At 41.2% G+C, this 25,392-nt stretch overlaps 1 protein-coding gene across 3 annotated transcripts in view; it reads left to right on the forward strand.

Annotated features, from left to right (window-relative positions):
• Nucleotides 1-25,392, forward strand: part of camsap1b (calmodulin regulated spectrin-associated protein 1b) — a 98,330-nt gene that overhangs the window by 21,731 nt on the left and 51,207 nt on the right. For all 3 annotated transcript variants that reach the window (XM_041193131.1, XM_041193132.1, XM_041193133.1), the window contains exon 2: nucleotides 21,923-22,185. In XM_041193131.1, coding sequence (XP_041049065.1) covers nucleotides 21,923-22,185 — 263 coding nt within the window. The remainder of the gene's footprint in view (nucleotides 1-21,922; nucleotides 22,186-25,392) is intronic.

Genomic DNA, 25,392 nt, shown 5'->3' on the forward strand with positions numbered 1-25,392 from the left:
TTAACTGTGTTCCTCTCCACAGGTGCTGTCAGACCTGCTGAGTTTTTCCAGGTATTTTTGTTTTTGTTTTGGATTTCCAGCATCTGCAGTTTTTTGCTTTTATCTTAGTGTTTAATTGACTGCCACTTCTCTTCAAGGAATGCCTACCTTGAAGATATATTGGTCTTCTCTCTGGCAGGATTTACGCCTCTCTCTTTTGCCCTGTTCACCTTCATTGCTTTCCATTTCTCTCCTGGTGTTTGACAAGGTGTTTACTAAAACTCTCTTTCACAGCCATATTTCCTTCCTCAGTGACTGTCTCCGACTTACCCCACGTGGATTTCAACTGAAGTTCCATCCCTCATGTTTCAAACCCATCCAGGATTAGAGGTATCTCTGGGACATACAACGCTCCTCGGATTGCTGTTCTCGTCGCATCCTGAGATCCACACTCAGTGCCATGCGCCGCCATATGAATACACTCGACCTCTCCCTCCAGCAGCACCAACGCACCCTATTTCTAAGCTGCCCTTGCCCCCGGTTTCATTTTATTCTTCGTCTCATCCAACGCTTCAACAAGAAACTTTGTCTCTTTCTTTCAGCTGCAAAGGAACACAAGCTCCAACAACTCATCGACACCAATGCCCATCCAGGACCCTCCACCCCTGCCCATTCCTCTGTCCCTATCCCGTCTTCCAATCCCAGCCCTGGCCGTGTATTCACCATACACCCTGACCTTCCCCTCTCTGATGCTGAACATTCAGTGCTCAGCAAAGCACTCAGTTGTATACCCTTATGCCCTCATCTCAATGAATTTTGGGCTCGGCACGATGCTGAACTCTTCTTCCGTCGCCTTCGTCTCTGTGCTCACTTGTTTGGGCAGGAGTCCTCTCCCTGTTCAAGGGATCTTTTTACCCGCCTCCAATATCCTCCCTCCACCTGGACCGCTCCCTCTGGACTCTTACCTGCTCTTGATCTTTTCATTAAGAACTGTTGGCGTGACATCAGTCGTCTCAATTTCTCTGCTCCTCTCACCCATGCTAACCTGTCTCTCTGTGAACTTGCTGCACTCCTTTCTCTCAGGTCCAACCCTGACATTTTCACCAAACCTGCTGACAAGGATGGTGCTGTTGTTGTCTGGCACACTGACCTCTACCTCGCAGAGGCTGAGTGTCAACTCGCGGACACTTCCTCCTACCTCCCCTGGACCATGACCCCACAACTGAACATTAAAGCCATTGTTTCTAGGACTGTCACTGACCTCATCTCCTCTGGGGATCTTCCTTCCACAGCTTCCAACCTCATACTCTCCCAACCACGGACAGCCCGCTTCTACTTCCTACCCAAAATCCACAAACAGGACTGTTCCGGCAGACCGATCATGTCAGCCTGTTCCTGCCCCACAGAACTCATTTCTTGCTCCAGTCTCTTCCCAACTACATCCGCGATTCCTCTGACACCCTAAATCATATCAACAATTTCCAGTTCCCTGGCCACAAACGCCTCCTTTTCACCGTGGATGTCCAATCCCTCTACACCTCCATTCCTCACCGGGATGGTCTGAGGGCTCTCCACTTCTTCCTCGAACAAAGACTCGAACAATCCCCATCCACCACTACTCTCCTCTGTCTGGCTGAACTTGTTCTCTCACTGAACAATTTCTCCTTAAATTCGTCTCACTTCCTCTAAATAAAAGGTGTGGCTACGGGTACCCGCGTGGACCCCGTTATGCCTGTCTCTTTATGGGGTATGTGGAACATTCCTTGTTCCAGTCCTACTCCAGCCCCCTCCCACAACTCTCTCTCCAGTACATTGATGTCTGCTTTGGTGCTGCTTCATGCTTTCATCTGGACCTGGAAAAATTTATTAATTTTGCTTCCAATTTCCACCCCTCCATCATTTTCACATGGTCCATCGCTGACACCTCCCTTCCCTTCCTTGACCTCTCTGTCTCAATTTCTGGTGATAGACTGTCCATTAATATTCACTACAAGCCTACCGACTCCCGCAGCTACCTGACTACAGCTCCTCACACCCCGCTTCCTGTAAGGACTCCATCCCATTCTCTCAGTTCCTTCGCCTCCGTCGCATCTGTTCTGATGATGCCACTTTCAAAAACTGCTCCTCTAACATGTCTTCCTTAACCAAGGTTTTCCACCCACGGTGGTTGACAGCGCCCTCAACCATGTCCGGCCCATCTCTCGCGCATCCGCCCTCACACCTTCCTCTCCCTCCCAGAACCACGATAGGGTCCCCCTTGTCCTCACTTATCACCCCACAGCCTCCGCATTCAAAGGATCGTCCTCCTCCATTTCCGCCAACTCCAGCATGATGCCACCACCAAACACATCTTCCCTTCACCTCCCCTGGCAACATTCCGCAGGGATCGTTCCCTCCGGGACACCCTGGTCCACTCCTCCATCACCCACTACGCCTCAACCCCCTCCCATAGCCCCTTCCCATGCAACTGCAGAATGTGGAACACCTGCCACTTTACTTCCTCCCTCCTCACCGTCCAAGGGTCTAAACACTCCTTTCAAGTGAAGCAGTATTTCACTTGCACTTCCCTCAATTTAGCCTATTGCATTCGCTGCTCCCAATGCGGTTTCCTCTACACTGGAGAGACCAAATGCAGAATAGGTGACCCCTTTGTGGAACACCTTCGGTCTGTCTGCAAGCATGACCCAGACCTCCCTGTCGCTTGCCATTTCAACACTCCACCCTGCTCTCATGCCCACATGTCTGTCCTTAGCCTGCTGCGATGTTCCAATGAAGCTCAACACAAAATGGAGGAACAGCATTTCATATTCCGACTAGGCACTTTACAACCTTCCAGACTGAATATTGAGTTCAACAACTTTAGATCATGAACTCTGTCCTCCATCCCCACCCATTTTCCTATCCCCCTTTTTCCAATAATTTATATATATTTTTCTTTTTCCACCTGTTTTCATTATTTTTAAATGTATTTCCATCCATTGTTTTATCTCTACCTTTTAGCCTATTCCGATCCCTTCCCCCCACCCCACCCCCACTAGGGCTATCTGTACCTTGCTTGTGCTGCTTTCTACCCTTAATGTCACCATTAGCACATATCTTAGCTAATATCACCACCTTCAACACCTCTTTGTCCTTTTGTCTATGACATCTTTTGGCAACCTATCACTGGCCCTCTATCCAGCTCTACCTGTCCCAAACCCCCCCCCCCCCCCCAAACTTAAACCAGCTTATATTTCACCTCTTTTCTATTTTTCCTTAGTTCTGTTGAAGAGTCATTCATACTCGAAACGTTAACTGTATTCCTCTCCGCAGATGCTGTCACACCTGCTGAGATTTTCCAGGTATTTTTGTTTTTGTATTGTCTACATGGCATGCTTCATCTGAGCTTCTATTCTATGAGAAGGGAAATTCATCAGACTGCGCCAATTTGAACATCAAATTTTGCAATTGCCTCTTGCCGGAATAACAAATCACTCCTTCGATAAATGCCTCTTAGTTCAGAGTGTGGTTGTGGGGTTAGCAAACTGCTTTTTAAAAAAATTCCTTTTGATGGGATGTGGGTGTTGCTGGCCAGGCCAGCATTTTTATTGCCCTTGAGAAGGTGGCGGTGAGCTGCCTTCTTGAACCGTTGCAGTCCATGTGGTGTAGATACACACACAGTGCTATTAAGGAGGGAATTCTGGGATTTTGACCCAGCAACAGCGTAGGAATGGCGATATAGTTCCAAGCCAGGATGGCGTGTGACGTGGAGGGGATCTTGCAGTTGGTGGTGTTCCCATGCAACTGCTGCCTTTGTCCTTCTAGGTGGTAGAGGTCGAGGGTTGGGAAGGTGCTCCTCAAGGATCCTTGGTGAGTTGCGGCAGTGCCTCTTGTAGGTGGTACATGGCTGCCTCTGTGCATCGGTGGTGGAAGGAGTGGATGTTTAAAGTGGTGGATGGGCTGCCAGTCAAGTAGGCTGCTTTGTCCTGAATGCTGTCAAGGTCCTTGAGTGTTGTTGGAGCTGCACTCACCCAGGCAAGTGGAGAGTATTCCATCACACTCCTGACTTGTGCCATGTGGATGGTGAACAAGCTTTGGGGAGTCAAGAGGTGAGTTTCTCGCTGCAGGATTCCTAGCCCCTGACCTGCTCTTGAAGCTGCAGAATTTATATAGCTAGTCCAGTTTAGTTTCTGGTCAATGGTAACCCCCCAGGATGTTAGTGTCAGATTCAGTGATGGCAATGCTATTGAATGTCATGGGGAGATGGCTAGATTCACTCTTGTTGTAGATTAACATTGCCTGGCACTTGTGTGGTGCAAATGTTACTTGCCACTTAATAGCACAAGCCTGAATGTTGTCCAGGTCTTGCTGCATATGGACATGGACTGCTTCAGTGTATGAGGAGTTGTGAATTGTGCTGAACATTATGCAATCATCAGCGAACATCTCCACTTCTTACCTTATGATGGAAGGAGCATCATTGATGAAACAGCTGAAGATGATTGGGCCGAGGATATTCCCTTGAGGAACTCCTGCAGCAGTGACCCAGGACTGAAATGATTGACTGCCAACAACTGCAACCATCTTCCTTTGTGCTACGTGTAACTGCAACCAGTGGAGAGTTTTGCCTCTGATTTCCATTAACTCCAGTTTCGCTAGTACCCCTTGATACCACCCTTGGTCAGATGTCCAGGGTAGTCACCCTCATCTCATTTCTTGAGTTCAGCTCTTTTGTCCATGGTTGGACCAAGGCTGTAATGAGGTCAGGAGCTGAGTGGCCCTGACGGAACCCAAACTGAGTGGCAGTGAGCTGGTTATTGCTAAGTAAGTGCCACTTGATAGCACTGTTGACAACACTTTTTTCATCATTTTGCTGATGATCAAGAGTAGACTGCTGGGCCGGTAATTGGCCCTGCTGGATTTGTCCTTTTTGTGCACTGGACCTAACTGGGCAGTTTTCCATGTATGAACATATGAATTAGGAGCATGAGCAGGTCACTCAGTCCTTTTGAGCTTGCCATTCAGTAAAATCATGGTTGATCTGATTGATTGTAACCTCAACTCCACATTCCTGCCTACCCATATAACCTTTCATCGCTGCCGCCGCCCCTCCCCCCTTATCAAAATCTGGTTGCCTCTGCCTTAAAAATATTCAGACTCTGCTTCCACTGCCTTTTGAGAAAGAGATTTCCAAAGACTCTCAACCTTCTGAGAAAAATATCTCTCCTCGTCTCTCTCCTAGATGGGCAACCCCTTATTTTTAAACCCTAGTACTAGATTCTCCCACAAGAGGAAACATCCTCTCCACATTGACCCTCTCGAGACCCCTCAGGATCTTATGTTTCAGTCAAGATGCCTCTTACTCTTTTCAACTCCAGCGGATAAAAGCTTGGCACGTCCAACCTTTCCTCATAAGACAACCCGCCCAATCCAGGTATTAGTGTAGTAAACCTTCTCTGAACTGCTTCCAACGCATTTACATCCTTAAATAAGGCGACCAACCATGTACACAGTACTCCAGATGTGGTCTCACCAATTGCCCTGTACAACTGAAGCATAACCTCCGCACTTTTGTATTCAATTCCCCTCGCAATAAATAACATTCTATTAGCTTTCCTAATTACTTGCATATTAGTCTTTTGCAATTCATGCACTTGGACACCCAGATTCCATTGCATCTCAGGGCTCTGCAGTCTCACACCATTTAGATAATGTGTTTTTTATTTTTCCTGCCAAAATGGCCAATTTCACTCTTATCCATGTTATACTCAATTTGCCAGGCCTTTGCCCACTCACACTCTACCTATATTCTTTTGTAGCCTCTTTGTTTCCTCTTCACATCTCACTACCCTACCTATCTTTGTGTCATTGGCAAATTTAGCAAGTCATTTATATAAACTGTAAAAAGTTGAGGCCACACCACTCGTTACAACTTGTCAACCAGAAAAAGACCCATTTATGCCAACTCTATGTTTCCTGTTAGCTAACCAATCTTCTGTCCATGCTAATATGTTACCCTCTACACCATGAGCTTTTATTTTTCGCAATAACCTTTCATGTGACCAGATGCCTTCTGGAAATCTAAGTACAGTACATCCACTGGTTCCCCTTTATCCACAGCATATGTTACTTCTTCAAAGAACTCCAATAAATCAGTTAAACATGATTTCCCTTTCACAAAACTATGCTGACTCTGCCTGATTACTGAGAGTTTTTCCAAGTGCCCTGCTATAACGTCTTTAATAATAACTTCTTTTGTTTTCTCTATGACCCATGTTAAGCTAACTGGCCTGTAGTTTCCTGCTTTCTATCACCCTTTTGAGTAAAAGGGACTTACCTTTGCTATTTTCCAATTTAATGGAACTTACCCCAAATTTAGGACATTTTGGAAGATTAAAATCACATCAACTATCTCATTCGCCACTTCTTTTAAGGCCCTAGGATGAAGTCCAACAGGACCTGTGAACTTGTCAGTCCGCAGCTTCAACAATTTTCTCAGTACCACTTACCCGGTGATTGTAATTTTCCCGAGCTCCTCCCACCCTTCCATTTCCTGATTTAGAGCTATTTCTGGGACGTTACTTGTATCCTCTATCGTGAAGACCGATGCAAACTTCTGGTTCAATTCATCTGCCATCTCTTTATTTTCTATTATTTATTCCCCAGACTCACTTTCTATAAGGCCAGTGCTCACTTTGATAACTCTCCTTCTGCTTTTAAAATGCCTATAGAAACTCTTACTTTCTGCCTTTTATTATTCCAGCTAAATTTCTCACGTACTCTTGTAGATGGTGGACAGGCTTTGGTTTTCCTGCCCCTCACCACTACCCCCTCTCTACCTGCCCTCCTTTTGACAACATAAAACCCATTACACGTTTCTTCTTCAGAACTGAAGGAAGTTAGTTGTATACGACTCCAAATGTTAACTCTGTTTCTATCCCCACAGCTGCTGCCAGACCTACTGAGTATTTCCAGTGCTCAGTTTTTATTTCAGATTTCCAGCATTCATACTGTCTTGCTTTTGTTTTAGTCATTTCCTTTGTCTTGATCTTTACAGAATTATTTGTTTTCACTTTTACCTGTTGCATTTTAAAAATGTTATTAATTCTGGCGATGTAGGCATTGCTGGCAAGGGTAGCATTTATTGCCCATCCCTTGTTGCATTGAGAAGGTGGTGGTGAACCATACTTTTTGAGTTGCTTCAGTGTAGTGGTTTGTTACAACTGAGTGACTTCCTAGGCCACTTCAGAGTGCTGAGTCAGCCTTATTACTGTGGGGCTTGTCTTGTAAAGGAATCAGGAGGACTGATTGCCTTCCTTGGAGGGCAGTCGTGAACCAGTTGGATTTTTATGACTGGTAGCTGCATGCTTGCTTTTACTAATATCAGCTTTTTGAACTGAATTCAGTTGGTGGGATTTGAATTAATGTTCTTTGCATTATCTAGGCTTCTGAGTTATTAATTCATTAATATAACCATTATGATGCCATACTCTGTGTAATATTCACATGATCTATGTATAGCAAAGCTTGCTAAATTTAATAACTTGTAAATGCTATTGAGTGACCATGAAATAGATGGCTGGAAATATTTAATATAAATTGTTTGATGATGACAAGTGGGTACCAGATAAAGTATTTTTTGACACTCTCTTCATTGACTATACTTTCATAAACAAAATATGTGATTAGAAATGCCTGAGGCTAATTGGGGGAAAAGCACTTATGTTATATAAACAGGATTTTAAATTTTACCAGCCAAAACACGACCATACTGATGCCCCTCATATCAATTCTTAAACTAATTGCCAGGTTGTTAAATAGGAAAGGGATAGTTCACGTACAATATTTGTTAGTATGACTGCATTTTTTTTACTAGCTTTTTAAAATTCCAGGTGCCATTTTGATAGCAACAGAATTGTAAGTTAATTGAGCTTAATTCTGTTTTGTATCTCTTGTACGCTTTAAATAAGACTGCAGAATAATTTGCATATTCTTTGGTTTGCTGTAAACTCGGCAATGTATGCTAATTATTGAAGTGACTATATCTCGCATTCTTTTACACAAAAATCTTTTAAAAATGAGCTTTGTTTATTTTAGAACTTCTTGAATTGACAGTTCTATTGAATTTAGTTATTCCTGAGACAGAAGGAATAGGTGTGGACTTGAATTTCTGAATAATTTTCTAGAAAAGCAGATGGTTAACAGACTAATTTTTTGAGATGCATTTCTTCCTGTCTGTCCCCCCCCCCCCCCGCCCCCCCAACTGTTGAATCTCTTGGTGTTGCTGCTAGACTGCAGAGGCTCCATGCTACTTTCAACATAGATGGTAAATTTGTTAACTAGTGCAGTGTGCATCAATATTTCAGCATTCTGTGGACAAAGATTAGGAAGATTTTTTTTAAACAATAGATAAGCCCCCACCCACCATGTTTCTAATTTTCATTGTGCTGCATGAAAGTTGGCTGTTTATCCACGGTGGCAGACAGGGAAATTTGATGCCTCTGAGTAATCAAGTAGAGGATTATTAAGATTTGGAAGTGTAGCTGGTTTCAGGGGACAGAAGAAGTGAACGTTAAAATTGCATCCGCCTTAAACATAAATCTGATGCATTAATTCCTTGGGAGAATATGTTTATAGAAATATTTATATGTTTAGTAAATGTATCAGAAAAATTATATTCCCTATCTGAATGTAATGTTATCTGTCAACTAAGATAACTGACTGTTAAAGCATTGTTGTCCAATATGTTAGCCAGGCGCGGTGTGTGACTAATTAGAAATCTAGATTTTTTTTAAAAAAATTCATTCATGGGATGTGGGCTTCGCTGGCTGGGCCAGTATTTAGTGCTCATCCCTAGTTGCCCCTGAGAAGGCAGTGGTGAGCTGCCTTCTTGAACTGCTGCAGTCCATTTGGTGTGGGTACCCACAGTGCTGTTAGGAAGGGAGTTCAAGGAGTTTGACCCAGTGACAGTGAAGGAACAGCGATATATTTCCAAGTCAGGATGGTGAATGGCTTGGAGGGGAACTTTTAGGTGGTGGCGTTCCCATCTATCTGCTGCCCTTGTCCTTATAGATGGTAGTGTCCATGGGTTTGGAAGGTGCTGTCTAAGGAGGCTTGGTGAATTCCTGCAGTGCATCTTGTAGATGGTACATATTGCTGCTACTGTGCATCAGTGATGGAGGGAGTGAATGTTTGTGTATGGGGTGCCAATCAAGTGGGCTGCTTTGTCCTGGATGGTGTCGAGTTTCTTGAGTGTTATGGGAGCTGCACTCATCCAGGCAAGTGGCGAATATTCCATCACACTCCTGACTTGCCTGAATTAGTGCAGCCCTCACAGCATTCAAGACGCTTGACACCATCCAGAACAAAACAGCCCGCTTGGCTAATTGCATTTCTGATTAAATGAAAAATGAGTAATATACATCATCGTTGGGCATCTGATCTTATTTACACATGTAGCATGAGTACTTTAGCCAATTGTGCATTTGTTAGTAAAATTGAGATGCAAAGAATATGCAAGTGTTTTTGATTGTTGAATGCATTACCTCCTTGGCTACTCAATGGTGGTAGATATTTAAGTAAACACATGCATGTGAAATATATTTACCTGTATTAAAATTAGAGCATGTCGTTAAAATGGTGCTGCCAAAACCACATCTGTGGTTAGTCAACAATTGCTATGGGTTAATACTGTTGTAGAATATCTTATAGTTCATAGAATGATTACAGTAAAGGAGGCCTTTTGGCCCATCATGTCCATTGTCAAAATATATTGGCATAAAATTTGGCTTGTAGGCTATGCCTTTACATATCTGTACCCTTTAGAAGGGAATAACTTGTACAACACAAGATGGACTATTTATTTTTACATAGTTAAATTAACTATGATTTGACCTGTATGCTGTGCATGGAATAGTCAAATCTAGATTTGTATGGTGGTTCTCAATGTTGTGCGTTTTCCAATCTCTGCCAATTTTAAGTGATGGATGGCAGAGGAAGAAAAGTTTAAAAGGAGGTTGCCATGACTGCTGTGGCATTTGATTAGTGATGGAGCATTATTGTGGAGTATTGTGATCAGGTTTCCGGTTATGAGAGGAAGAAAAATTGTATGAAGTGACTTGAGGATGAATGTAATTTGAAATGGAGAAAACCTGTATTTATTTTGCGCTTTTAAAATCTGGCTTTTTAGTTATACTTTTGAGACTTTGATTGACAGATCCAGTAGCTGCTACACCCTCAAAAGTGCACTTGAGCACTTTGAAGAATCCTGTGAGCTCAAGAACTCCCAGCAATTATGTGTGTTTCCTGTTGGTAAATGTAAATGAAAGTTTCAACCGCAGTCTATAAAAAGACCCTGAATTGGCAGTTATACCATGTCAGTGTTGCCTTGCAACAGTGCCCATTTTTTATGAACTACTGAATTCCTAGAAAAATAAGTCAATATGATAGAGGTACTTGAGATAACATAAATGATGGGCTTCATGTTACAGCAGAACAATTGTTTTCCAACTTATCTGTATTGGGGGAGCATAACAAATATTGGCAAATTCCCTAAGCTTCCTAAAAATATTGACCTTACTTTGTACCTTCACATTAACTCCTGAAAGGCAATACTTGCTACACAAGGAAAAATACTTGTCATTGAAGAGAATGCATTTATTACTGTACAGCAAAATAAATAATGTTATTCTGGAAAGGCAAAAACACTTAGAAATCGATGAGCATTAATTTGATGACTTTGGGGACCTTTTTGTAATTCCCTTGCAGAAGTCCAATGATTCCATTTGAAATTTGGGCAGTAGGAAATAGTTAGATTCTAGAAATCTAAAAATGTTTATTTTTAGAAGTAATTCAGCAAAATTCAAACATTTTGGACTGCTTCTGAATATGAAATAATGGGCTGTTTTTTTTTTTGGTTCCCTATTCTTGCCTGCCTTCTGCAGAAAGCAGTTACTCATATTGAATTATGTACTTGTTAAATTATCATTCTTTAAATACAAGCCCAGATAGATATTGTTGACAGATTATTAAATCAGGAGACATTACTTTGAGCTCAATTCTGTCTTTGTTTTACACCCACGCACTCACTTCCAGCAGTTGACAGCAAACAGGGTCAGGTGCATTTGCTTTTATTTCTTACCATTCTAGCTGAGATTTGCAAACTTGGCACAAATGGGTCAAACATGGGACCTTTGCAGGTCCACACATGCGAATAACCTACTACAAGGTGCATTCTTTTGTTGAACTTTCAGGGGAAAATTCAAGTTGCTAACTGCGCATAAAGTTGATTTTGCCACTTGCTTAGAATGATTTGAAGCTGACAAATCTGCATTTCTTATCAACTCAGTTTTGTTCCTAGGTCAGAAAAAAAACATGTATTTAATGTCCTGCTTAGCAACATTGAATTGCAGTTTAAGTTTTCATATAAAGGAGCTCATTTGGCAGTTGCCTTTTCCCTAGTATTAAAAAAAATTAAAATAAACTTGAAGAAAGTTCATTGTGCAAGAAGCTTTAGATTGTCCTTCATATTGCCTGCAGTTTTCTACTGCAGTTGTGAAGCTTAAGTAGTATGAAGGTGCATCTTTTAACAGATATTGTACTGTCTGATAAGATACAAGTATTACATTTAACAGCGTAAATCCAGTAGTTATGACCATCTTAAGACTAAGCAGTCTTTTGAAGCTGTTTTAGCTACTGCAGTATTTTTTTAAAAATCAAGATTGTCAAGATATGTAGAGGCATATTGTACTAAATAGTTGGAAATTTGTTCATGGCTGTGACAGCATAAAATGTGACTATCTGAACCTTAATGGTTTTCACATTGGGTAGTATGCTGCAAGACTTTGTTACGATCCCTCTAGATACTGAACTTTTAAGAAGAGACATTATGAATTTCCCAATGACTGTTGGAAAGAATTGCATGACAAAATTTCAAGTTTTACAGTAGCAAACTAACTAAAATCAACATCGACTAAATATTACTTAGTAGGCAACTAATACACTAAGCTACAGAATAGACACATTCCACATTAACTAATTAACACAACCAAAACCCCCATACCAGGCTTATACGTCACACCACACTCTCAGCAGACATGTAGCCTTGTAGATAAAGTCCCAAACATCTCCCGGCTACTCAAAGGCTCTCTTCTTCCTGCCACACCAGGCTGAGTATTCCACTCCATTCTCTCTCCCCTTGTCCAGTCTCTTCCCATCTACATCTGCAATTCCTCTGACACCCTACATCATATCAACAATTTCCAGTTCCCTGGCCCCAACCACCGCCTCTTCACCATGGACGTCCAATCCCTCTATACCTCCATTCCCCACCGGGATGGTCTGAGGGCTTTCCGCTTCTTCCTCGAACAGAGGCCCAAACAATCCCCATCCACCACTACTCTCCTCCGTCTGGCTGAACTTGTTCTCTCACTGAACAATTTCTCCTTAAACTCATCTCACTTCCTCGAAATAAAAGGTGTGGCTACGGGTACCCGCATGGACCCCAGTTATGAGGTATGTGGAACATTCCTTGTTCCAGTCCTACTCAGGCCCCCTCCCATAACTCTTTCTGCAGTACAACGATGGCTGCTTTGGTGCTGCTTCATGCTCTCGTCTGGACCTGGAAAAATTTATTAATTTTGCTTCCATTTTCCACCCCTCCATTTTCACATGGTCCATCACTGGCACTTCCCTTCCCTTCCTTGACCTTTCTGTCTCAATTTCTGGTGATAGACTGTCCACCAATATTCATTACAAGCCCACCGACTCCCATAGCTACCTTGACTACAGCTCCTCACACCCTGCTTCCTATAAGGACTCCATCTCATTCTCTCAGTTCCTTTGCCTCCGTCTTATCTGTTCTGAAACAGTTCCTCTGACATGTCCTCCTCTTTCCTCAACCGAGGTATTCCACCCACAGTGGTTGACAGGGCCCTCAACCGTGTCTGGCCCCTCTCTCGCGCATCCACCCTCACACCTTCCTCTCCCTCCCAGAACCATGATAGGGTCCCCCTTGTCCTCACTCATCACCCCACCAATCTCCGGATTCAAAGGATCATCCTCCGCCATTTCCGCCAACTCCGGCATGATGCCACCACCAAACACATCTTCCCTTCACCTCCCGCAGCATTTTGCAGGGATCGTTCCCTCCGGGACACCCTGGTCCACTCCTTCATCATACCCTACACCTCAAACCCCTCCCACGGCACCTTCCCATGCAACCGCAGAAGGTGCAACACCTGCCCCTTTACTTCCCCCCTCCTCACTGTCCAAGGGCCCAAACACTTCTTTCAAGTGAAGCAGCATTTCACTTGCACTTGCCTCAATTTAGCCGACTGCATTCGCTGCTCCCAATGCGGTCTCCTCTACATTGGAGAGACCAAACGCAGACCGGGTGACCGCTTTGCAGAACACCTTCTCTGTCCGCAAGCATGACCCAGACCTCCCTGTCGCTTGCCATTTCAACACACCATCCTGCGCTCATGTCCAAATGTCCGTCCTTGACCTGCTGCAATGTTCCAGTGAAGCTCAACGCAAACTGGAGGAGCAGCACCTCATCTTCCGACTTTACAGCCTTCCGGACTTAATATTGAGTTTAACAACTTCAGATCATGAACTCGCTCCTCCATTCCCACCCCCTTTCCAATCCCCCCTTTCGAATAATTTATAATTTTAAATCTTTTTTAAAATATATTTTCTTTTCCCACCTATTTCCATTATTTTTAAATGTATTTCCATCCATTGTTTTATTTCTACCTTTTAGCCTATTTTGATCCCTTCCCCCCCACCCCGCCCTCGCTAGGGCTATCTGTCACTTGCTCGTCCTTCTTTCTACCCTTAATGTCATCATTAGCACAGCTCAGCTAATATCACCACCATCAACACCTCTTTGTCTTTTTGTCTATGACATCTTTGGCAATCTCTTCTTTGCCTCCACCTATCACCGGCCCTCTATCCAGCTCTACCTGTCCCACTCCCCTTAACCAGCTTATATTTCACCTCATTTTTATATTTCTTAGTTCTAATGAAGAGTCATACAGACTCGAAACATTAACTGTGTTCCTCTCTGCAGATGCTGTCAGAATTCCTGAGTTTTTCCAGCTATTTTTGTTTTTGTTTCAGATTTCCAGCACCCGCAGTATTTTGCTTTTATCTGAGCATTCTAATGTTCTTTTTAAAGTCCTTTCACTCAATCTCCTATCATCAAACTGACTTCCAGCAGCAAAACACTCTCTGGCAATTCCTCGGCCTTTAGATCTTTACAAGTCTTGTCTCTTCAAACAGGGAATCCATTCTTGCCAGCATTCTGCTTGTTGGTTAACACATAATAGTCTTTCCCTCAGTTTAGCAGCTATTTTCGATCATCCTCCCCAGGTCTATCTGTGTCAAGCTGAGAGTGTGTAGAGCAAGACCAGCTGCCCTTTTTTTGTCAAATGTGAAAACTGGCACTTGATTCTCAGCGCCTGTCTCCGGACAGATATAATGCAATTTCACTATTCCCCATTCCAGGACATTTTCTTTTACCTGAAATTAAAAGAGAGAGTTTAAACCATAACCATCTTATGAAGTCTCACATTTGTAACAACTTGAAGGACTATGAAACTTTGAAATACTTTCTAAATTCAGAACTCCTGTGATTTAGGTTAGGGTTGACTTTGGAACTAGAATAACAAGCTACACCAGTATTCAGTTGAAGTTGTGTGTGTGTTTTTTTGCTAACTTTTTGTTCCATTTTTTGTGTTTGGAGCTTTGCTGAAGCATGTCATGAATCAAACTGTTTAGAAGATTGAATGTTTTGATACTGAAGGATACAGATACAATAGTTTAAAAAGTGGAGGAATGCACATTTAATAAAGGCAAAAATTTAGAAAGCATATTTCAGGGTAAACAAATTATGCTTGATTTGTAGAAGAATTTAACCACAAAAATTTTACCTGCAGCATTTTTGAAATAGCAAATGGAACCTAGATGTATAGTGAAGGTGGTGATCAGTTGGAGGTACTTAGTCATTTTGATGCAGTGTGACCTGTCGAGTTTTATTGCATGAAGTTGTCTTGTGAATCAATAGTCAATAGAAATCTTAAAATGGCATAACCAGAAAAATGAACACTTGTCCAAGTTGAATTAGTTTTGTCCCATGGTGTGAATGAAACATAAGCTCTTGGGCAAACCGACAGCAGTTTTGAAATACACCAAGACTATTTTGATAGGTTCTAACTTAAATTGTTGCCCCCTACAGGAATGATGATTGTAAGCTGATCCTTTTCCTGCCTTTCTTATCCCTCCGGGTAAGCAATCATAACCTTGTTAGCTGAGCAACAGTAATCTAATTTCTTTTGATTAAAAATCTGAGTGGCTGTTTATAGTAGCCAACAGCTTTCTCACTCTACTTAGATATTTGAGTTTAATAAATCATTAAGTAGTTAGAAAATAGAGGTTTACATTTGCAATCCTGCAGCAGGTGTTCCTGATGATGATAGTACCTCCATATCCAGTAAGCAGTGGAAGACCTGTTAGATTTACCTTTATCTAAGTCCATAAAATCAACGTGGGATAAGTTATTTCAATACTTTAATGTCTTTTTAAATTAGCATTCATATCTGCTTTGTAGAATTGTTAAGCATGTTATATTTACTAACTTTCCGTGTGTCTACTATGTAATCTGAGTTAGTCAAAAATGTCTCCTGGTAATAAATCTAGTTCTCAAGTAGGGCAATTTAAAAGTCAAATTATTAAAATTAACAAGCCCTCGCAGTGGTATTCAATTAACGCACATGATCAATGTATTACTGTATTTACAGTGCAGGTCATGTAACTGTAGTCCTTTTTCCGAGGAGTAGTGATTTGTGATGCTACATTAAAGATGAGACAATATAGAGCTCTTTTTCCTCATAGTTTAATGATGGGTGTGTAAGTATTGACATTTGGAAGATGGGCATGAAGTAGACTGTAGTAGGGTTAAACCAAAGTCGGTTGGATGAAATTTGCATTGTGGGGAGGGCAATGAGAGAGCGAGAGATTGAACATGCAACTTGTAATTTTGGTTCAGCAAAACTTCCGTGCATTTCTTTAAGTCAGTTCTTATGTAGGAACAAAATAAAATTTTGTATGGGAAGTCACAACAAAAAATCAGGAGTAGTTCAGGACCTTTCTTGTTGCAGATTTAATATTGGAGCTTTAACACGTCAAGTTAATTTGGATCTTGGCCAGTTTGAGAGATCTGATAAAATTCAAAGACTGAGCATACTTTGAATTCCAAGCGTGGTATTAGAATTAGCAATATTAGTCAGCTAGTTCAAATATACTCAGAATGCAGAAGAGAACTGATAACTGAAGGCAAAATCAATAATCTACAGCATGTTCCATCCGTATGCTAACAACAACCAACTCTACCCTTCCATCCCTTTTCTCGGCTGCTGCACAATCTCTGTTTTGTCAGACTCTTTTTCTAATATCTGGTCTTGGATGAACTGCATTGCCCTCCAGTTGAACATTTAGGTGAAGACTGAATTAATTGTCTTCAAACTCCATCCCTTTACCATTGTTTTGTAGCAAGTAAACCATGCATGCACTAGGTTTGTTAACTATTGCAATCAAAATTGAATACTATGTGGTTAATTATTTCCATGCTAAATGATGTAACAGTGTTACATGAGGCAAGTGTAATGAGTATATAGCTTGATAATTTAACCTGTTTGCTTCTTGCTATAACACTTAGTTTTTTTTCCCTGCCATTTCACTTCCCTTTGTTAAATGAATGTAATCGGCATTTGGTCTTAAAGCAGAACTCAAATGATTAGAACATTTGTTGCGATTCTATTCTAGTCCTATAATATAAAATAAATTATGGGCACTCAGTAACAGTTTAAGGTAATCAGTGATCGGTATTGCAGAATTTATTAGCCGATGGCTTGACGTGAGTGCAGGTGATTTGAAATTTTACAAACTAACAATGTAGCTAGAGTTGTAAGTGCTGTTCCAGTAATTCTTGTATGATTACAACTGTTTGTATGGCTTTCTGTAAATAGCTGGTAATTAGAAGGAATGTCATCAGTAAAAGCAACTTGTTCCAAAGGTACTTCTGGAAAGAGAAGGGTAGAATGTATTTACTTACATTGATAACATCAGGAAGCTCTTTTGGAATTTAATGCACCAATTAGTGCAAGTATTGAGTTAACATTAGTCAACAAAGTTATTAACCTAGAATGTTTTGCTAACTGTGACACGCCAACGCTATATACTAACTTTATCTAATTCAGTAATCAATCCCCTTCAAATCTGGCTCCTTGCTAATGTGTGAAATGAAATCAGATTTTAGCTTTTTGATTTAGGAAGCTTGCTAAGATTTTGTTTGTCTACACATGACCTGCATGAACTGAATTTTATTTTGTTTCCATCTGTATCTCTTGTTTTCTTTGGGCTTCGGTAGCAGTTTTTAAAAACTGATTGAAAATGCCATAAATTCTGATTAATTATTCACTATTCCCTCACCAGGTCATTCCTGAGCCTTTTCAGCTCTAGTGGGAAAAGCCCCAAGTTTTTCTATAATTGTAATCCCTCAACAGTGGTGATATCTTGTGAATCTATGTGGTTCCTTTTCTTTTCCACTCATTTTTCCACTCTTCCTATAATGGGACCCAAAAAAGTTTACACAATATTCCAGCGGAAGACTGACGATGGTCTAACAGCAGTTCAACATTATTCCTTGCTTCTATATTCAATGCCTTAGGATACAAAGCCAAGGATTTGTTTGTACATTCTTAAAGCTCTTATCTATTTACATTTCTGTTTTATTTATATATTCTATAGTGAGGTCTACTCTATTTAAAATCGTAGCATTATAGATGTATTTTGATCCTGTAATTCATTCAGTCTGCTGAATGTTTCTTAATTTGACAGAAGCAGATGTTAATCCCTAGTATTTTAATTTTTTTCTATAAATGGTAATATTCAAGTATTACATGTCGCAAAAAAATGCAAGGAATTTGTTACAATTTTACTGTGTATCATAATCAACCTGGAATGTGTTGCCCAGAACTGAGCTACATATACAAAAGACAAATGAGAGTTTTGATAGAGTAAATAGAGAAAAATTGTTTCTGTTGGCAGAAGGGCAACAAGAGCACACAGATCTAAGGTAGTTGAAATCAGAGGGGAGATGAGAAGACGTTTTTACACAGCGAGCTGTTATGATCTCGAAAGCACTGCCTGAAGGATCTTGGAAGCAGATATAGCAGGAGTGTGGGATTAATTGGATAGCTCTTTCAAAGAACCAACACATGCACAATGGACCGAATGGCTTCCTCTGTGATTTATAATTCTGTTTTAGATAATTTTTGCTGATATGTATTGGAACCTGATGCTTCAGCTAGTTCTTTTGGACAGAAGGAAGAGTGGTGCTGTTTGTATCAAATCCACTTACCAAACTTTTGTTATACTCACAATAAAATATTCCTCCACACCCAAAATTCCACACAAGATACAATGTCAACATAACAAATTTATCCGCCATGAACTTGCAGAAACATGTATTAAACAGGATGATGAGATGGGTAAAGGCAGATCTAGGGGAAAACAAAACATTTGTATGAAGGCTAAACAGCTGCATGCCTCAGTTGGGCCTGTTCCTGTGCTGCAAATTCTATGTAGTACCTGCAGGGGAAAAACATTACAGTAGGAAACATTTTCAATACTTTTACTGCAAGAAGGCAGAAAGAGAGCAAGAACCATAAAAGATTGGAATGAACTTGAAACTGAAGATGAACATAAGTAATCAATATTTTGAATGAGTACTTCCTCCAGCCATTCAAAAGGGTAAATAGTGTGGTAACTTAAGTGGAGCATAAACATAAAGCATGGATCTTTTGGGACGAATGGCCCGTTTGTGTGCTGTAAATACTTTGTAATACTTTGTAAAATTAGTGACTTTTATGTAAATGTATTGTAAGTTCTAGAAAAGTTCACTTGAGCCCAAAATGAAGAAATCCACAGAGACTTATCCTAGCTGGGGAGATTTGTGAGATATTGGCCATTATGAGAGTGCCACTGGAGGTGTCTGTAGATTGGAAATGAGCTAATGTGGTGCCTGTGTATAATACAGGTGGTACACAGACCTAAATAACAGTAGATTCATTAATTTCTTTAAAAAAGAGATTGAAAATTACTTAAGGTTTGTGGGGTTGGCTGAATTAAAATTACTTATTGTAGGGTTAAGCATTGTCTTCAACTGCTGCCTTGTATATTTCCTTTTAATTTTCAGTTAAATGTTGCTCTTCAACATTGTTCACAAGATGGGTTAATGCATGCCAGTGACATCCAACTTCTCCTCTCTCCCACCTTTGACTTCATGCCTAAGCCTGTGGTGTGGCTATCTGCCCAGTAGTGAGTGGGCAGGAATGTGGCAGACGAAGGTTATTCACTTTGGTAGGAGGAACAGAGGTGTAGAGTGTTTCTTAAATGGTGAGATTGTGAAGTGCTGATGTCCAAAGGGACCTGGATGTCCTTGTTCATGAGTCACTGAAAGCTAACATGGCAGGTACAGCAAGCCATTAGGCCTTTATTGCAAGAGGATTTGAGTACAGGAATAAAGATGTCTTGCTTCAATTGTATAGAACCTTGGTTAAACAGTATCTGGACTATTGTGTACAATTTTGGCCCCCTTACCTAAGGAAGGCTATACTTCCCATAGAGGGATTGCAGTGGAGGCTCACCAGACTAATACCTGGGATGACAGGACTATACTATGAGGAAAGATTGAAGAGACTGGGCCTGTATTCTCTAGAGTTTAGAAAAATGAGAGGTAATCTCATTGAAACTTACAAAATTCTTAAGGGGCTAGACAGGGCAGATGAAAAATGTTCCCTTGTTGGGGGGTGGGGAGGGATACAACCAATGGACACAGTCTCAGAATTAGGGGCAAGCCGTTTAGGACTGAGATGAAGAGGAATTTCTTCACTTGGAGGGTGATGAATCTTTGGAATTCTTTACCCCAGAGGGCTGTGGAGGCTCAGTCATTGAGTATGTTCAAGACAGAGATTGATAGATTTCTAGATACTAATGACGTCTAGGGATCTGGAGATGGTGTGAGAAAATGGAGGTAGTTGATCAGACATGATCTATTTCCAAATGGTGGATTATGCTCGAGGGGCTGGGTGGCCTACCCCAGTTCCATGTTCCTATATCTGTTCCTGGATAAGTTAGAATTTTCCTTGATGCCAAAACCATCCTATTCAGTTTCTCCTAATAACTTTATATCTTAGTTGCTGATCCCATATCCCCCACCCCCTCCTTGCTGGCACACAAAGTGAATAAGAGTGCATTCAGTCAGTTACCATATGGCTTCATTTCATTTGGAATATTACCTGTCTTCATTCCTACCTTATCCTTAACTTGCATCTCATTCTCAAAATTTCCTCCAGTTTTCTTCTGCACCCTACATGATCTCCAACTGATTAAATCTCTGCTGCTTGTACCCTATTACATTACTAAACCCTGCACATATGTTCCAGTGCTTTCTGAACTCTCATTGCTTCTGTTATCACGGTGTATGCACTTCACAAATCTTTTCCTTATCTTCATGTTTCCACTTTACCTTCCTTTTGCTGTCTTCTCGAGCTCTACATACCAACATGTGCTTTTTGATCTATTATTGTGTTTCCACTTCATGGTTTTTTGAAGAGCCTCCAGTCACCATTCCCCTACCCACTGGACTTCCCAAACTTTTCCCTGACTTTTGACATCCCGTTTAAGGGCTTTGGGATGTTTGTGATGTAAAAGTCGAAAGTAAGTTGTTGACCACATTATTTTTAAAGACTCATTAGTTTTGTCTAATTTTTAATAGATTTCCTGAGGTCTGTGTAGAGCAGTTTTAACATAGAAAATAGGAGCAGGAGTAGGCCATTTGGCCCTTCGAAACTGCTCCACCATTCATCATGATCATGGCTGATCGATCAACTCAATAGCCTGCCCCCGCTTTCTCCCCATATCCTTTGATCCCTTTCACCCCAAGAGCTATATCTAACCCCTTCTTGAGAACATACAATGTTTTGGCCTCAACTACTTTCTGTGGTGGCAAATTCCACAGGCTCACCGCTCTCCGGGTGAAGAAATTTCTCCTCATCTCAGTCCCAAACGGCCTACCCCATATCCTCAGACTGTTACTCCTCCACCTTCGGGAACATCCTTCCTGCATCTACCCTGTCATTTACTTTAAAGTACATAGAACTAAGAATAAGTGCTACTTTTGTTATAAGCTGTATCATTGACTTCTTAAATAACTTTATTAAAACGGAATGCTCTGGAACGGTTATATCTATTTTAATATATTGTTTTACAGATTTCAGCATAGAACCGTAGAAAGGTTACGATGCAGAAAGAGCCTATTCAGCCCATTGTGTCTGCGCGGGCCAAAAAAAAAAGAAACTAGCCGCTCATTTTAATCCCACTTTCCAGCACCTGTATCAGTCAAGCTCGAGGAAGGGGACTCTGAACTGACTATTTGTTTCATTAGAAACCTATATTTAGGACAAATAAGAAATTTATGAACGTATGAACAAGGAGCAGGAGTAGGCTATTCGGCCCCTCGAGCCTGCTCTGCCATTTAATAAGACCACGCTGACCTGATAGTAACCTCAAATCTGCACCCACCTATCCCCAATAGCCTCTTACCCCTTTGCTTACCAAGGAGCTATCCGCCTTTGCCTTAAAAATATTCAAAGACTCTGCTTCCACTGTCTTTTCTGGGAGAGTTCCAAAAGCTCACGACCCTCAGAGAAAAAATTTCGCCTCATCTCTGTTTTAAATGGACACCCTCTTATTTTTACAGTGACCCCTAGTTCCAAATTCTCCCACAAGAGGAAACATCCTCTCCACATCCACCCTGTCAAGACCTTCTTGAGGTAACTGTAAATATGATTTGCTGAAAGTGTGTGTAGGTTCTTCTAATCTGTTTTGCGCTTCATTGCAGATAATATCCCTGAGGATTTAAGGGATGCTTTCTACACCGACCAGTATGAACAGGAGCACATTAAACCACCTGTCATCAAGCTGCTGCTGTCAAGTGAACTCTATTGTCGTGTCTGCAGCCTAATTTTGAAAGGGGATCAGGTGGCTGCATTGCAGGGTCACCAGCCTGTCATTCAAGCATTGGCTCGCAAAGGCATTTATGTTATGGAAAGTGATGATGTACCAGTTTCAGAATCGGACCTCACACAGTCTCCAATCAAAATGGTGAGTGAGAAATTCTGCTTTTTCTACAAATCTGAATTATATTTTAGTTTATACTGGTGGTTATCTAGTATTTCTGAACAAGTTTATCATTTCATGAATTATTAAATTAGCTCCCTGCCAGGAGTGTGGGGCAAATCAAAATAATGCATAATACAAAAACAACTGTCTTTTATGTAATAACCTGCCCTTATTATTGTTTTAAAGGCTTTTGGCATTAGTACTTTAAATGTACCACAGTCTTGGTTTAAAAAGTGAGGTTTTGGGAGGTGCTGGATAGAAATTTGTGACATTGACTAATGAAGCAGTGAATATTTTACATGTGTGCTGGGTAGTCCCTTGTACTCAAAGTTGAGCACTCTTTTTGGAAATAGAGCTGGTTTTGATATCTGAGATGCTGATTATTATGGCCAGTTTGAGCAGAATCCTCTCCTGCATGTTGCACAGACTAAAGCTGTCTTCTGTGGTTCATAGGCAGTTGCTGCCGTTCACATTTCACTTGCCATTTTTCCTTCAAGAGATCCACACAACAATGCTCATACACCCAATGTTACATTTGTATGATGAGTTAGGAGAATTTCTCAACTGTCAACTGTGACCGTACATAGTTTGTGGTCATATTTGAGTGTGCCGTTGTTATCTTTGGCACAATCTACTTCAGGTTTAGGGAAGGGACCTAAATGTATTAGTTGAATTCTCTGAACTGTTGCCTCCTTGCAAAATAATTGTGAAGATGAAAACCTGCTGTTCTATGTATGCCTTGTTCTAGTGTTGAGAGATTTCCAGTACTGTACATGTTCAAAAGGTCAGTGCACTAATGTTTCACCATTCCAAAGCATCAGTGTGCTTCTATCACAATGCTATTTTCTGTCATGTTATTTTGCATCGTGATGCCAGAATACTTAAATGCTGAACTGCCTTGACCAGTTGAGGGAGCTGGGCTAGCCAGTGGTGTGGTGAGGGGCCAGGGAAATAAGTAAGCTCCCACCACTTCAGCAGCATGGGCATCCACAAGCTTACCTTTGCTTGTGCTGCTGTTTGCGTGAGACCTGCATAGTTGTAGATGATTGCACTAAATAATGCAAAATCGTCCACAGTTTTGATGTTTATGTCAACATGACAATATCTGCACGCACTTCTTTGGGTTTAAAATTAGCTTTATGTTAGAATAGGGATCAATTTTTCTGAGAGCTTTCGGAAGTACTTCCAAGTGGTTTCTCGCTCATTCACTTTTCCAGAACTGCTTTATCCAATCCAGGGTCATAGGGGGTCTGATCCTATCCCGACAGGCAGTGGGCGCTAGGTGGGCTACACCCAGGATGGGACGCCAGTCCATCACAGGGCACACTGTCACACACGCACACACAGACGCACACACTAAGGGGCAATTTAACTGTAGCCAATCCACCTAACCAGCACATCCTCGGACAGTGGGAGGAAACCAGAGTACCCGGCGGAAACCCACGTGGACGTGGGGAGAACGTGCAAACTCCACACAGACACCCGAGGTCAGAATCGAACCTGGGTCCCTGGAGCAGTGAGGCAGCAGGGCTAATCACTGCGCCCTCAAGTAGTTTCTGATTTACTTTATTTTTCTCAATATTTCAAAAGTAATATTCTTAAAACCTCACTGGAAGTTCCATTCTCAACCATTTTGCATGCCATTTATTGCTACTGTTTTCAGTTATTCTCTTTCCCCAAGCCAATGGCATGTCATGAACGTTTGTACTGTCCCTGAAAATAAAAACAGTGAAGTGTAGAAGCTCTATCTGTCTCTTTGGCCTGTTCATCTATTAATTTGAAGTTACTTGGCTAATGCAGAAAGTCTTCTATTGTAAACTGACAAGATGAATTGTGAAAATAAGGATTTAAAGAACTGAGAATTTTGTACAGAGTGGCCTCTGTTCAAAGTAATTACGTCCAGAGACTGGAGTAAATGACCTTATTCAGGATGCTCTACAACACTGACACAATTATCAAATGCTTATATCTTTTCCCTTGAAACTCATCAATGTAATGAGCAGGAGATGGAAATGAGAAGCCACAAATAATGAACAAGCCTTTCACATGTTTCAATCCTACTTAGCATTAACATTTCCTTGGGTCATGTTAATGTTGAAAAAGCTAATGCAGAATTTAGGTAGTGCAGTGCATTTGGCACATAGCTGTAATCTGGCGGTACTAATTGAGGTCATATAACTGCTTTACCCTCTTCCCAACCAAAAATCTCATGCAATTTATTGCCCTAATTATGAAGTGTTTATAATGTTACTGCTTTCAAATTGCAGTAACTAAACCAGCTTATTGCATTGTATCTTTCATAGTAATTCATAATGTTGTCACATGAAATGTGTAAGTATAATGGTACAGAAAGAAACGTGAGAACACGGAGCATGCTAGAAATTTGGAATAAAAGCAGCAAATGCTGGAAATACACAACAGACCATTAGATCTGTAAAGAAAAGGCAGACTAATATCTTATTAAAACTGGGAACTGAAAAATGAAAAAGTACTTTTGTATGTTTGAGGACAGTAAAAATAAAGAGGAAGAGAATGAAATAACAGACATTGCACTCTAGTTAATGGTTGCATGACCATGCAACTTGTTTAATAGAAAAACAGGCAACTGTTGGGTGATATCAAAGTTCACTTCATTAAGGCAATGCAAAAACACTCAAAGAACAAAGCATATGAAAATAGCTAAGATGATGCATCAGTTATTTCTTTCTTTCACTTTCACACCTTCTAAAATGCTTGTAAATGTTTGTTTACAGTTCTAACAAAGACCCGTACCTACCATACATTACGGTGTATAAGACGACCCCATTTTTTTGGTGCCAAAAAGCATGCTGAGGCCTTTGCTCAGTGTATAAGTCAACCCCTGCATTTTTCAGCCAACAGCTGCATGTTTAGATAAAAACAAAAAAACTGCGGATGCTGGAAATCCAAAACAAAAACAGAATTACCTGGAAAAACTCAGCAGGTCTGGCAGCATCGGCGGAGAAGAAAAGAGTTGACGTTTCGAGTCCTCATGACCCTTCAACAGAACTTGCGTTCGAGTCCAAGAAAGAGTTGAAATATAAGCTGGTTTAAGGTGTGTGTGTGGGGGGCGGAGAGATAGACAAAGAGGTGGAGGGGGGAAGGGTGTGGTTGTAGGGACAAACAAGCAGTGATAGAAGCAGATCATCAAAAGATGTCAACGACAATAGT

This window comes from Carcharodon carcharias, chromosome 8 (genome assembly GCF_017639515.1).
Source record: "Carcharodon carcharias isolate sCarCar2 chromosome 8, sCarCar2.pri, whole genome shotgun sequence".
Lineage (NCBI taxonomy): Eukaryota > Metazoa > Chordata > Chondrichthyes > Lamniformes > Lamnidae > Carcharodon > Carcharodon carcharias.